This window comes from Ahaetulla prasina, chromosome 6, assembly GCF_028640845.1.
Source record: "Ahaetulla prasina isolate Xishuangbanna chromosome 6, ASM2864084v1, whole genome shotgun sequence".
Classification (NCBI taxonomy): Eukaryota; Metazoa; Chordata; class Lepidosauria; order Squamata; family Colubridae; genus Ahaetulla; species Ahaetulla prasina.
The window spans coordinates 97,623,504-97,635,521 of record NC_080544.1 but is presented as its reverse complement, the minus strand read 5'-3'; the positions used below and the strand labels follow the sequence as shown (position 1 = coordinate 97,635,521).

At 36.6% G+C, this 12,018-nt stretch overlaps 1 protein-coding gene across 5 annotated transcripts in view; it reads right to left on the bottom strand.

The window, feature by feature from the left end:
• NAALADL2 (N-acetylated alpha-linked acidic dipeptidase like 2) overlaps nucleotides 1-12,018 on the bottom strand; it is an 828,713-nt gene that overhangs the window by 611,517 nt on the left and 205,178 nt on the right. For all 5 annotated transcript variants that reach the window (XM_058187422.1, XM_058187420.1, XM_058187421.1 and 2 more), the window contains exon 2: nucleotides 2,005-2,611. In XM_058187422.1, coding sequence (XP_058043405.1) covers nucleotides 2,005-2,477 — 473 coding nt within the window. In that variant the 5' untranslated portion in view covers nucleotides 2,478-2,611. The remainder of the gene's footprint in view (nucleotides 1-2,004; nucleotides 2,612-12,018) is intronic.

The window sequence follows — 12,018 nt, the reverse complement described above, 5'->3', positions numbered from 1 at the left end:
GATGGCTTCCTACTTTATTCAATAAAGATTATTTATCTGTAGTCCCTGAGCTTCTTCTGAATTGTCCTAAGGGATTTATTTCTGCCTATGAGATGAAACTTTATATCTAGAGATATTGCTATGAAGATTCACTCAGCAATATTCAATAAATCTTGGCACTGTTTAATCAATGCATTCCCTACCCAACCTATTGTTGAGTGGCTATGTTCACAAACACACTTAACCTGATCACTGAATAAATCCATTTCTGAAATTGCACAATACATTTTAGCACTACAGCTAAGCAAATAGAATGGGATTGCACAGCGCTCTTGACAAAGATACATCTTCCAAGTTAACGCTAATCAAATCAATATTGTATGGATGTTCCAAGCAGATCTTTAATGGACTTGGTTAAATGCATTTTTGCAAACACAGCCTAATTTCCTCCATAAAAGACCAACATTATCTTTGCAAAATGTACTTCTGGAAAAAGAACAATTATCAAACAATAAAATTAATGCAAAAAGCCAATAAATAAGCCATTAAGTAGAAATATTCAGTGGCAAATAAATTGATAGAACTCATTCGCCTATATACTGTATATAGTGATGCTTAGAAGTTTGTGAATCCTTTTGAATTTTCAATGTTTCGCAAGTGGGATAAGGGTCTAATGCTGGAATACAGTGTTTGCTTTTTGCCAAGCATATCACTTCTCATCCAATCCAAAATGTTCTATTTTGGACTCATTAGCTCACAGAACATTGTTCCAATATTCTTTTGGTATATCTACATGATCTTTTGGAAATCATAGATGAGACTCCATCTTCTTTTTGGAGAACAGTGGCTTTCTCTCTGCCACCTAGCCCTTCAGACTATTATTGTTCAGTGTCCTACTGATAGTGGTCTCATGAATACTGACATTCACCAATGTAAGAGAAGCCTTAAGCTTTTCTAGATATTACTTTTCTTTGAGACCTCCTGGATTATTATATGTCTTGCTCTTGGTGTGGTTATAGTCAATCAGTCCTGGTAATGGGACTGTAATAATGTATTGAATTGTCTCCATTTGTATGCAATTATGCCTGAATTGGTGTAATCCAATTATTTGGAAATGCTTGTGTAATCTCCTTTGGTTGAGCATGACATACTTCCACATACTTGGATTATGAAAACCAAACTTTGATCATGAATATCCAAAATTCTGTTCTTTAAACAAGGCAGGATCTCCCACACTCACACCTGTTCATTATTCCATTGATTGTAACACCTGACTGTAATTTCCCCTTCAAATGAAGTGATAATCCCTAGAGATTAACATACTTTTCTCGTGCATAAATATGTAGCTTTGGATAAATTTCTTCAATAAGTAAATGAGCAACTAAAATATTTTTGGTTCATTTGTTTAATTGGGTCCCCTTTATCTACTTTTAGTACTAGTGCAGAGAGCAGATCGTATTTTAAGTCATATTTATGCAGTAATATTGAAAATTCAAAAGGATTCACAAACTTCTACAACACCTACAGATATTCAACAGGTCATTTCTATTGACGTATATTCCCACAATGTGAAAAAATATCTTGCTGGAGAAAATGAAACATTATTAATCATCCAATGCATGATAAACATATGGCGGCTATATGTCATCTTCCACTGGTGATCATTTCTGTCCACAGATTTGGTTAGAAATTTGGAAATCACCCCTTAAGCTACGATTAAAAAGTGATGAGAAAAAGATACATCCCTCAGCAAGCGAGACATATTATCAGACTTTGGACCCAAATGTGGCTGTTAAGTCTTGCTTCTCCTATTCTGAATCCCTTATTTTTGGCAGAAGATTCATACTCCAATCTACCTGATAGAGGTATTGCTGTAGGGATAAAATGAAAAATACCTCTGCAGAGATATTTTTCCTCATTTTCCTTGAGCCCCTATAGAACAGGTGAAAGATAAACACAGTAATAAATAAAACAAGATATTTTTGACAGCATCATCCAACTAAAAAGCAGAAATATAGCATTTACCTGAAAATGTGTGCAAGATCTTTTGCTTCGATAGCTTTAAGAATATCCTGAATGATGGCAGGATTACCGGCTTCTGAAGAGGTTGGTAAAGGTGGGCATTGTGCATGTCCATAGTAGCCTATCAAAACCCCCAAAATAAATAAACTCGTAGCAATGCAAAATAGCTTAAATATCCAGCAAAAGCTGCAACAATTGGTCTTTGGTGGATGCTGTGTCCGGTGAGAAATATAATCCAGATCTTCCTGGAGTCTTTCAAACCTTCCTTTGGGAGATGTTGATGGTTGAATGGATTCCAAGTCAGCGTTTTGACTCTCAGTTGGTTGACGGATTGCTCCATCCAAAGTAAAATGGTCAAAGCTTAGCTCCTCCAGTTCTTTCTCCATTTCCCATTCTAACTCCAGGGAAGTGGCTTGAAGGTCTTCACTATCTAAATAGTGTGCATTCTGATCTCCATGGACTTTTTGGTAAGCCATCCTTTTACCTGTTGCATTAAATATGTATAACTATAAGGTCTGCAAACTAAGATAAAAGCTTGAAGAAGCGGGATATATTCAGCCTTGAGAAGAAAAGACCAAGGAAGAAGAATAGGATCGCCATGTTGAAATGCCTGGAAAAAAATGACATAGACAAAGGTCAAAACAGGATACAGGATAATAATAATAATTTAAAAATACTCTACAAGAAGGCAGATTTTGGCTGGGATAAGGAAAAAAAACCCTTCCTAAGTAAAAGAACAATTTATTTATTCATCAGCCACCCATTTCACAAATACAACTCTAGGTGGCATCCAATAAAACTAGTTAAAACAAATAAAAAGTTATTAAAAATTAAATATATTAAATCTTACATACATACATGCATACATACAAATCAATATAAATAAATAAATTACAGGAATTGAGTATATCTAGTCTAATGAAAAGAAGGATTAGGGCAGGAGTGAAATGCTCCCGGTTTAGACTGGATCACTGGTAGCGATGGCGGCAGCTGGTTCAGAGAACTGGTAACAAAAATCTCTGCCCACTCCCTCCCCCTACATGCCCAGATGAGCCGCGTGATCATCAGAGGTTTTTTTTTACTTTTAAAAACATTTTTTCTTCAGCCGAAAAAATGCTTTTAAAAGTAAAAAAAAAAACAGCCTCTGATGATCATGCGGCTCAGCTGGGATCGTCAGAGTCTTTTAAAAGCATTTTTTCTACAACCGCTTTGGCTGAAAAGGTTGTAAAAAATGCTTTTAAAAGGCTCTGACGACCCCAGCTGAGTTGTCTGATTGTCAGAGGCTATTTTTTTCTTTTAAAGGCAAAAATATGCTTTTAAAAGAAAACAAAAGCCTCTGAAAATCAGTCAACTCAGCTGGGATCGTCAGAGCCTTTTAAAAGCATTTTTTACAACCTCTTCGGCCAAAGAGATTGTAGAAAAAATGCTTTTAAAAGAAAAAAAAAAGTTGGCCATGCCCACCCAGTCATATTACCTCCCCCCCACCAAGCCACACCCACAGAACCAGTAGTAACAAATTTTACATTTCACCACTGGATCAAGGGAAACATGATAGCAGTGTCCAATATTTGAGAGGCTCCAATAAAGATGAGGGGGTCGAATTATTTTGCAAAGCATCAGAAAGCAAGATAAGAAATAATGTATGGAAACTAACCATGGAAAGAAGCAATCCAGAACTATTTATTTTATTTATTTATTTTATTTTGTCACAACAATATATGTAGGTATCATACAAAAAGATTATATAGTAAATAAACACATATATGGGTAAATATGAGGAGGTATAAGCATATATATAGGAAGAAGAAAAGAAAAACAATAGGACAGGAATGGTAGGCACATTTGTGCGCTTATGCACGCCCCTTATGGTCCTCTTAGGAATGGGGTGAGGTCAATAGTAGAAAGTTTTTGGATAAAACTTTTAGGATTATGGGAAGAGACCACAGAGTCAGGTAAAGTATTCCAAGCACTGATGATTCTGTTACAGAAGTCATATTTTCTGCAATCTAGATTAAAGCGGTTGACATTAAGTTTAAATCTATTAGTTGCTCTAGTATTATTGCAATTAAAGCTGAAGTAGTCTTTAACAGGAAGGACATTACAATAGATGATTCTGTGAGTTAAGCTTAGGTCTTGTCGAAGGCGACGGAGTTCCAAGTTTTCTAAGCCTAGGATTTCAAGTCTGGTGGGATAGGGTATTTTATTGTTTTCAGAGGAATGGAGAACTCTTCTTGTAAAATATTTCTGGACACGTTCAATTGTATTGATGTCAGAGATGTGGTGAGGGTTCCAAACTGGCGAGCTGTATTCTAGAATTGGTCTAGCAAATGTTTTATATGCTCTGGTTAGTAGTGTGGTGTTTTTGGAAAAGAAGCTACGCAAAATTAGGTTTACAACTAAATTTTTTTACAAAATTAGGTTTACAACTCTTACTACGCAAAATTAGGTTTACAACTAAGGAGAAAATTCCTAATGGTTAGAGCAATCAATCAACGGAACAACTTTCCTTTAGACGTTGCAGGTGCTCCATCATTGGAGACATTCAAAAAGAGACTGGCCAACCATTTGTCTGAAATGGTATAGGCCATTGATAGCTAACCTTTTCTGGACCAAGTGCCCAAAGCAAGCACATAAGCACGTGTGCCCAAACCCCCCAAATGCAATGCACATGTGGGCCCCACACATGCATGCAGGGTCCCTGGACATGCCTCCACGCATGTATGCACACACCCCGCAAACTCCCCACCCTGCACATGCGCAGCAGAGACCCAAAGCTCAGTCAGCCGGCGGGAGGCAAGTGTGCACGTGCAGCAGAGCTGAACTGGGGCGGTGGCTTGCATGCCATCAGAGAGGGCGCTGCGTGTCACCTCTGCCACACATGCCATAGGCTGCCCATGGGTATAGGGCAGAGGTTCCCAATCTTTTTCGCCCACGGCTCCCCCGGAAATCCGACCTGCAACTGCGCATGCGCACCAGACGCCCCAGAAATGGCGCATCAGCGCCAGACCCAGCGGGCGCAGATATTCCGCGGCGCCCCCATGACGATAGCGCGGCTCCCTGGGGAGCCGCGGCTCACACTTTGGGAATCACTGGTATAGGGTCTCCTGCTTGAGCAGAGGGTTGGACTAGAAGACCTCCATAGTCTCTTCCAATTCTATTATTCTATGTTCTAAATATTAATACAATTAATATTGTTAACATAAAATTTATAAAATTATAAAGACAAATGAATAAGAAAAAATACAAGTTAAGTGGAGGTATCAATTACTCAGGGATTTGGGTAGGTGGATGTGTTAAAACAGAATATTGATGTAATCAATTGTTGGGATGATAATTTGGATTCTCAAATGGAGCAGACTTTAGAATGGATGGTCAAAATTGCTCTTCCTCCCCTTAGATTCTGAATGTCAACGACAATGTTTCCTTTCATATCTGAGTCATCTCAGGTAGCAAAATAGGCAGCATAAAATTTAATAAATAAGTAAAACACTGGAAGATGAATGTAATCCTTTTTTAAAAAAATCCTTTTTTAAGAGAATATAAGCACCACTAAGAGATAGGTGTCAGGATCCTTTCCTGAATAGTTGGATTTCATTTTTACAGAATTGCCAAACATTTAACTGACAATATATCTCTGGAAACACCCAATTGCTTTTTTAACCATTTGCTAATTCAGATATCAACCCATTCCCTTCTGCTATTATTGTGACCAATAATGTAATTCCACCTATTTTTCTTATTTACTGAACTAACCAACCTTTTTTTCCCCTTCTTGGTCCATTTCTTTTTAATGTAAAAAGAGAAATACTCCTCTGAAATGAACTTGACTCCTTACGACTAACTGAGGATATCCATATATATTCATAAAACAGGAGGAGGAGGAGGAATATTGTGCTGGTAAAAATAAACAATCTTATTAAGGCATCTACAAAGTAAGAAATACTGTCTTAAGATAGAAATTCCACAATGATATTCCTTTATTTTCAATTCCTCAATAAAATGCTGTCTTCTGGTTATAATTTTATTTTATTTTATTTTTGTAACCTGCATATAAACATATGGTTCCTCCTGACTGATCGATACACCTGAAATTTATTCTGCAGATATGATTTTTTTTGGGGGGGGGATGTATCATATTTTTCCTCTTCTTTCATCTGCCTCCTATTTTAGATGTATCAGAATCATGCTTCAGCAGATATTCTTCACATAAATGGCTCCTATAATGACAAAGTGGAAGGGATGGCAGTTGCCCTCAAAGTAGAACTCTAACCTCTAATCTAAACATTCAAAATCAATTCTCGACAAATCATTTCTAAACTGACTTCAGGGACCAGGCTTCGTTCTCATTCATAGTTTTGACTATAGAGATTCCATCACATAAGCAGTGGCAATTTAACGCTTTTCAAGCAGCAGACAGACCCATCAATTAGAATTTAATGCAGATACAGATATTAACTCCTCAAAGTGACGCTTATCTGAATGACACCTGCAACACAGTCTCCATCTCTTTCTTGTAACCTGGTAAAATGTTTTCCTCATGTAAGATCCATCTTCCAGATAGCTTCATGAATTGGATAAACTTAGTTAGATGCCAGCAGCAGAGAAAGGAGGAGAAAGGGAGGATTAAAAAGTGTATCCAAAAAAAGAAACACTAACCAAAATGAAGGTGGAAAAAATCACCCAGAACTGTCTCAATAACATAGCACCTAATGGGACAATTGTAATTCTTTACAAAGAATTCAGTATTTCAAAATCTGTGTCCTAAACCACACAAAGAAGGACTAGGGGAGAGATGATAGCAGTATTCCAATATCTGAGAGGTTGCCACAAAGAAGAAGGAGTCAAGCTATTCTCCAAAGCACCTGATGGCAGGACAAGAAGCAATGGGTGGAAACTAATCAAGGAGAAAAGCAACTTAGAACTAAGGAGAAATTTCCTGATAGAACAATTAATCAGCGGAACAACTTGCCTCCAGAAGTTGTAAATGCTCCTGGAAGTTTTTAAGAAGAGATTGGATAACCATTTGTCTGAAATGGTATAGGGTTTCCTGCCTAAGCAGGGGGTTGGACTAGAAGACCTCCAAGGTCCCTTCCAACTCTGTTATTCTATTCTAATACACATGCACAACAACTGAACAGATCTACAGATTCACCACCGGCAAGATCATCATTGTTTTGGATCCAAAGTGGTTTATAGAATTGCAGGCAAACTGTCCTCACAGCCTGGAGTTCAATCCTGATGGCTTTCAAGGTTGACTCAGCCTTCAATCCTTCCAAGTTAGGTAAAATGAGGTTTCAGATTGTTGGGGGCAATATTCAAATAATGCTTACATTGTAAACCACCCAGAAAGTGATGTAAAGCATTATGGAGCAGTATATAAGCCTAAACGCTATTGGTATTACTCTAGTCTCAGTTTTATGTAATTCCATAGTGTTGGGTTTTCCTTTTCTCTTTGCACAGATTTTGTTTTTGAACATTTTTCACTTTCATTGAGAGTGATTCTTGGTAATTTAGGTTTTGCCATTCTGTCATGTTTTTTTGTCCTTGTTAGATTGTTCTCTTGAATTTGTTTTCCTTTTTTATGCATATGACTGTAAACTGGTCTGGGACCTCTTTAGAGTTGAATTTATATATATAAAAAAGTTTTACTACTTCCCAATTTTGCAGTGCATGGAAGCTTAAGAGTGCATGCTATAGTAAATACAAGCCAGACATGAAAACTTCTAAATTGCCTCTTTTATCAGAGCCAGAAGTAAAAACAAAACCAAACCAGAATTCTATAACAGCTGCTTTCGGATCTCCACACATTAAACAGAAAGCAACATGTAAAATCAAATGGTGTAAATGTAGATGCTAAATAAAACAAAATAAATAAACATAAATTAGCAGGGCCAAATGTGGGACATTGATAACTACTTTAAGGAAAGTTTTGGGGACTAAGGTGTTCTCAAATCAGTAATGTTTACCAATCTATCCATGCAAGCATTTCATAAAAATTATATTAAATTCCATGAAATGATTGTCAGCCTGAATTAACAACAACCTTTTTTTTCTTAATTAGATAGCTTTTCCACATCAGATCAAGATTTCCTCGACAGTTCTTATTTTCACTAGACTAGGAAAATTTGTCATTACCAAAAGCTTTTTCAGAAAGATTTTTCAGATAGATGCCTGCATTAAGAATTGGCAGAAACCTCTAAAGGTGTTGAGTTTTTCCAAAAATTCTTATTGCTTTAACTTCCATGGATATTATACACTGAGATTTCTGTTTGTTGTCATATCTTTGTAAACTCATCAACTCAGAAAATGGGGGACTATCACTACTATTTTAATTCTTGGAGCTCACCTCAATATTTCTTAAATTGAAACAAAACCTCCACATATCTCTCAAAAAATTTATCTAATGATCAATCTAAATTAAGGAAAAAAATAGGTACTTCCTGCAAAAGACTGATCCAAGACTTACTAAACAATTTGTAACTTGCAGTTAAGACCCACAATCCTTTGCTTTTCCCATAACACATGTTGACACTTATTAGTATTTGAATAATATTTTAATGCCAATAATGCCAAATGCACTAATCAACAGTGACATTAGTGGTGACAATTTGTCTCCATCATGTCCATCATAGGTGTTCCCAAACTTCCCAGATTTGGTCCAAATCTGAATATATATATATATATATATACATTTTTATCAGTTTTACCAGTTGTGTCTCTGTATAATTTTGACCACTATAATAAAATATTAGTTGTCCAAATTAGTTCTTATAAACATTTAAGCAGCAGACAGATATGGGCTTTCTTAGGTTTGATTTTCTTAGCTTTGAATAGTGAATTGAACAGAGCAATCAGCCATTTGCATTTTCTAAAGTTCATGTATCTGAACAAGTGGCACTTGTTCATCGTTATACAACAACTTCCTGAATATATTCAAAAGTGTGCCAACTCATGTAGGTACCACAGGTTGCTATGACAACTGCTGGTAGTGAAATCTAGACTATTTATTTTCACAATGTATATGCAGACATATACCTACCCACTTAAATGCATTATATTTCCGCTATTGGGAGATGATAAATAGACTATAAGGGGCATGCATAAGTGCACAAAAGTACCTACCGTTCCTGTCCTATTGTTTTTCTATCATTATATGTGCTTGTATATAATGTTGTGACAAAAATAAAAATAAAAAAGATAGGTAGGTAGGTAGGTAGGTAGACAGACAGATAGACAGACACAGACAGACAGACAGACAAAACAGTGAGTGAGTGACTGACTGAGTTTTGGTATTGTGTGGATATCCATAATTTTGAAAATGTCATCAGAAAAGGCTGATAGTCACTTGATATATTAGTTATAGAAATGGAGTTAGCTGTATCAAAGAGATACCCTTGACCACTTAATGAAAATTTTCCATTTATTTGTGCTCTATCAAACACCTTAACTTGATTTTGTTCTTGAGTCTCATTATATATTTTTTTCTAAACAACAACAAAAAATCTTTTTCCTCAGTTCACCCAGAACAAAAAACCCATCCAGAGCCCAATGAAAAGACAGATTATGATAGAAAAGAGAGATAATGCAAATGCTAGTGGCTGAAATCCAAAGTATCAAGGTCAGTGCTGAATTTCAAATACTTGGCTCCACTTTAGTCACATTATATATTTCCGTAACACTAATCACACTTCCACCTCTTCATGGCTTTCTATAATTCTTCTGCCAATTCACCTCATATTTAACAATTTTCTCCATTTCTAAAGCCCTCAGCTACAAAAAACCTGCCCCATATAATTCAGTAGAAGTGTTGCTCATGACATAAAAGATAATGTAATCTAAAGGATGTGCCCAAGGGTTGACATATTGTAGAGGCAATAAAGTTACTCAATGCATCACAGTGATGGTTTAGTGAGAAGTTAGCTAAGAATACTTTCAATTCATGGTTGTGTTCTGACATGGATACATTCCCAAGGACCTCTTAAAACATGACCTTCCTGCCCTTCTCCATGAATACTGGACTGAATCTGCCCAAAACGGTCAACAACTGTGAAAAATCTAGTGAGGCAAAATAGGTTCAAAGGTCACATAAAGACAATGGCACTTGGACATCATCAATGTGTGTGTGTGTGTGTGTGTGTGTGGTCAATTTTAAAACTTTCTGGGACTTCTTCTACTTTTCTATATTCATTTTTTGAATTAAAATGCACAGATTAGTGCAGCAATGTGTGTAGAAATAGAGATGATAGAGACAGAGACTGTGAGCAGCGTAGTGGCCTAGTGGTGACGATGCTCGCCTCCCATTCAGAAAGTTGAGAGTTCAATCCTATGTAGTGGCAGTTATTTCTCTCCTGGGGCACAGAAAAAAATAAATGCTGAGAATTCCACATGGTGTCAGGAAGGGCATCTGGCCAGTAAACATCCTGACTCTACCCTGAATTAAGGGATTACAGGGTTGTAAAAAGAAAATATGTTATATGTATTGAGACATACATATTTATATGTGTGTGTGTGTATATAGAGTATATACATATTCTATATCAGGGGTGGGTTTCAGCAGGTTCTGACCAGTTCTGGAGAACCGCTAGCAGAAATTTTGAATAGTTTGGAGAACCGGTGGTAAAAATTCTGACTGGCACCACCTCCATCTATTCTCTGCCTCCCAAGTCCCAGCTGATTGGAAGGAAATGGGGATTTTGCAGGAACCTTCCCCTGGAGTGGGGTGGGAATGGAGATTTTACAGTATCCTTCCCCTGCCATGCCCACCAAACCATGCCACACCCACCAAGCCACACCCACAGAACCGCTAGTAAAATTTTTGGAAACCCACTACTGCTCTATATGGATATACTCTAAATTTATACAGAGTATATAGACACATACACATAGAGAAATAGATGATAGATAGATAGATAGATAGATAGATAGATAGATAGATAGATAGATAGATAGATAGATAGATAGACAGACAGACAGACAGACAGACAGACAGACAGACAGACAGATAGATAGATAGATAGATAGATAGATGGTAGAGATATACACTACACACACACAAATATGTATGTCTCAATATATATAGTATGCTAGAGAGAGAGAGAGACAGAGACAGAGAGACAGAGAATATGCAAAAACAGATTAGCAGATTAACAATTGAGTAATCTATTGATCCCTAAATAAGATATTATAGGAGTGTAGAGGAGAATAGATAGCATAGTAGTCAGACTTTAGAAGACAACTTCCTTCACAGAAGAATATCATCATGTTGAACAGGAATCAATATTTTGCTGAACATAAATATTGGATACCAATCCCTTAAAGGAGCCCATCACTTGCAGTACTACTTTGACCAAAATGCCAATCTCTGAAGTGCCAAAATTCATGAAATTTCACAACAGCCATTTGAAGAATTTCCAAAGTCATCAGACTATCAATATCATATATCTGCCTGCATAGCTATCTATCTACCTACCTACCTACCTATCTATCTATCTATTGACAAGCCTATCGTTGTTAGGCCTCAACTACAACAGTGTCATGCACAAACAGATATATGATTACCATCTGAGAAGACCTTCAAATGCTTGAATTAAAATTTCAGGAAGCCACATCAGAATTTGAGAATATACATACAACTCTGTGTTTCAAGAACGGGTGCTTCATCTAAAGCACTTTGTTAATTTTTCTGACTCAATCATCAAACCATATTTTTAATAATCTGGGAATTTGTGAAAACTAAGTTTGCAAGAAACCACAAACTAGTCAAAGAAAAGCAGCTTTTCTTTCCCATTCTTTTTAACTCTTTAACAAAGTTTTAACTTATCGAAACAGCTACAGTACAAAATACCCCCAGTAGAAATGAACATAGTAAGTCAGCCAACACTCCATAGGTATCAAAGTTAGGCCGATTCTCTTGAGCATTTCTAAGAAGATTCTATACAGCAACACAATATCTTTCACCGGTGCAGACCAAGACCTTCAGCTTATTAAACTCCACATATAGAAACAAAACAAATTAAT